At 45.9% G+C, this 1,714-nt stretch overlaps 1 protein-coding gene across 1 annotated transcript in view; it reads left to right on the top strand.

Annotated features, from left to right (window-relative positions):
- The window catches only part of MAP4K4 (mitogen-activated protein kinase kinase kinase kinase 4), an 85,694-nt gene that overhangs the window by 58,292 nt on the left and 25,688 nt on the right, over nucleotides 1–1,714 (top strand). Inside the window, exons 16-17 of the mRNA XM_009578073.1 lie at nucleotides 601–707; nucleotides 1,594–1,714. The exon at nucleotides 1,594–1,714 is cut by the window's right edge and continues 31 nt beyond it. Of these exons, the coding sequence (XP_009576368.1) occupies nucleotides 601–707; nucleotides 1,594–1,714 (228 nt within the window). The remainder of the gene's footprint in view (nucleotides 1–600; nucleotides 708–1,593) is intronic.

Genomic DNA, 1,714 nt, shown 5'->3' with positions numbered 1-1,714 from the left:
CTGTTAGCAACCCAAACTATGAATCATACACATATTTAAAATTGAGATGGAACTGAACAAAAAGGAAACATTCAATATACTTCCTCCTCCTCTCCCCCTCCCACCCCCCCACTCCCATCCACGGGGATTTGCTGCTTCTGAGTATATTCCTGCTCCCCCACCAGTCTTTGCCTTCTGCTGATCCATTCCCGGGCATTTGTTTGGTTCCCCTGAGCTTACTCTCCTAATTCTCATGCCGTTCCAGCAAATTGCTTTGTGCCTCCCCTGCTTCAGTCAAAATGCCATAATCTTTTTAAATGTCTCAGTAGTTGGAGTGTAGCGGGGCGTGTATGTGTTCGTGTGGTAGTTAATGTTAAGACTAATGTTAACTAGTTAATGTTAAGACTAAATTTTGAGTTCTCTTCAAAATCTGAACAGCATCCCAACTAAGGCTCTTGGTTTTGTGGGTGTTTATTTATTGCTTTTGGTCATTGATGCTAGCTTGGACTTAAAATTAAGTGTTGTTAAAATCTTAAGAATATATTCTGTAGAAGGAGAGGTTTAATCTTCCTCTTCTCTCTCTCCTCTTCATGGGTTTAACACAAGCTTTTTTCCCCCAAGGTACCTGTGAGAACAACATCCAGATCACCAGTCCTGTCCCGCCGTGATTCTCCACTGCAGGGTAGTGGGCAGCAAAATAACCAAGCAGGTCAAAGAAACTCCACGAGGTTTGTAAGCCTACATGTCCTCGCCTTTCTTGCATTGGAAGGAAAAGGCTCATGGGAAGCCAAGCATTTCCAGAGAGCTTTTGGCATTGTCTGTTGGACGTGAAAGGAGGATGAATTTGGATCCCTTTTCAGTAGTGATTTATTTCCCTTGGTGTAATACGTGTGCCAACAAACACTGGCGAAATTTCTTCTTCCCTCTCCTCCTTTGAGTTGCCTGTCCTGTAACTTTTGCAATAATTTCAAAATATCCTTAAGATTACTGAAAAAATGTGGCCATTCATTAACATCTTGCCTTTTGGTGCAACAGGTCATCTTGGGCGTACTGTGGGGATTACTGGCAGCAGAAGTGTCTGTAACATTTAAAGTGAAGAGATCTCGGAAACTTTCTGGCCTCTCAGCCAGAACCAGACTTTAAGAGGGGGAGAAGCATCTGTGAGCTGTGACACAGAGCATCTGAGGTCAGGAAGGGGGAGAGGAAGGGGCTGCCTCCAGAGCTCAGCAGAGCACCGTGGACAGGCCACCCCAGAATTAACTCACAGGACAGGGGTGAGGGAATTCTGAGAGGGACAGGCAATGCTGGCTTTTTGGCTTGTGCTTGGGTGGCCAGGGTACTTCTGAGCCAATTTCAAACCTGCTGCATGCTGGCTGAGAGAACTGTCCACTTTAGATTAGATACGTAAGAATGACAGGTAGCCAGTTCCAAATAAAAAGAAAAAGGGAGCCACTGCTTGGGTTGTGAAGCATCACTGATGCCCTCAGCTCAGTGTTAACTACTCTTTCAGATGAATTATTAGCAAAACACCAAGGAAGAGAGATGTTTGAGTTTAGAAACGGGAATCTGAAACTGAAGTGCGTGACAAAGACTTTCCTCCCTCCCCTGATACAGCAATATAGAGCCTCGTCTGCTGTGGGAGAGGGTGGAGAAGCTCGTACCAAGACCGGGCAGTGGCAGTTCTTCAGGTTCAAGCAACTCCGGCTCACAGCCTGGTTCCCACCCCGGCTCTCAG

The sequence above is a fragment of the Fulmarus glacialis genome, unplaced genomic scaffold (assembly GCF_000690835.1).
Source record: "Fulmarus glacialis isolate BGI_N327 unplaced genomic scaffold, ASM69083v1 scaffold6190, whole genome shotgun sequence".
NCBI lineage: Eukaryota > Metazoa > Chordata > Aves > Procellariiformes > Procellariidae > Fulmarus > Fulmarus glacialis.
The sequence above is the reverse complement of the archived record's forward strand: the minus strand, read 5'-3'. Positions and strand labels throughout refer to the sequence as shown.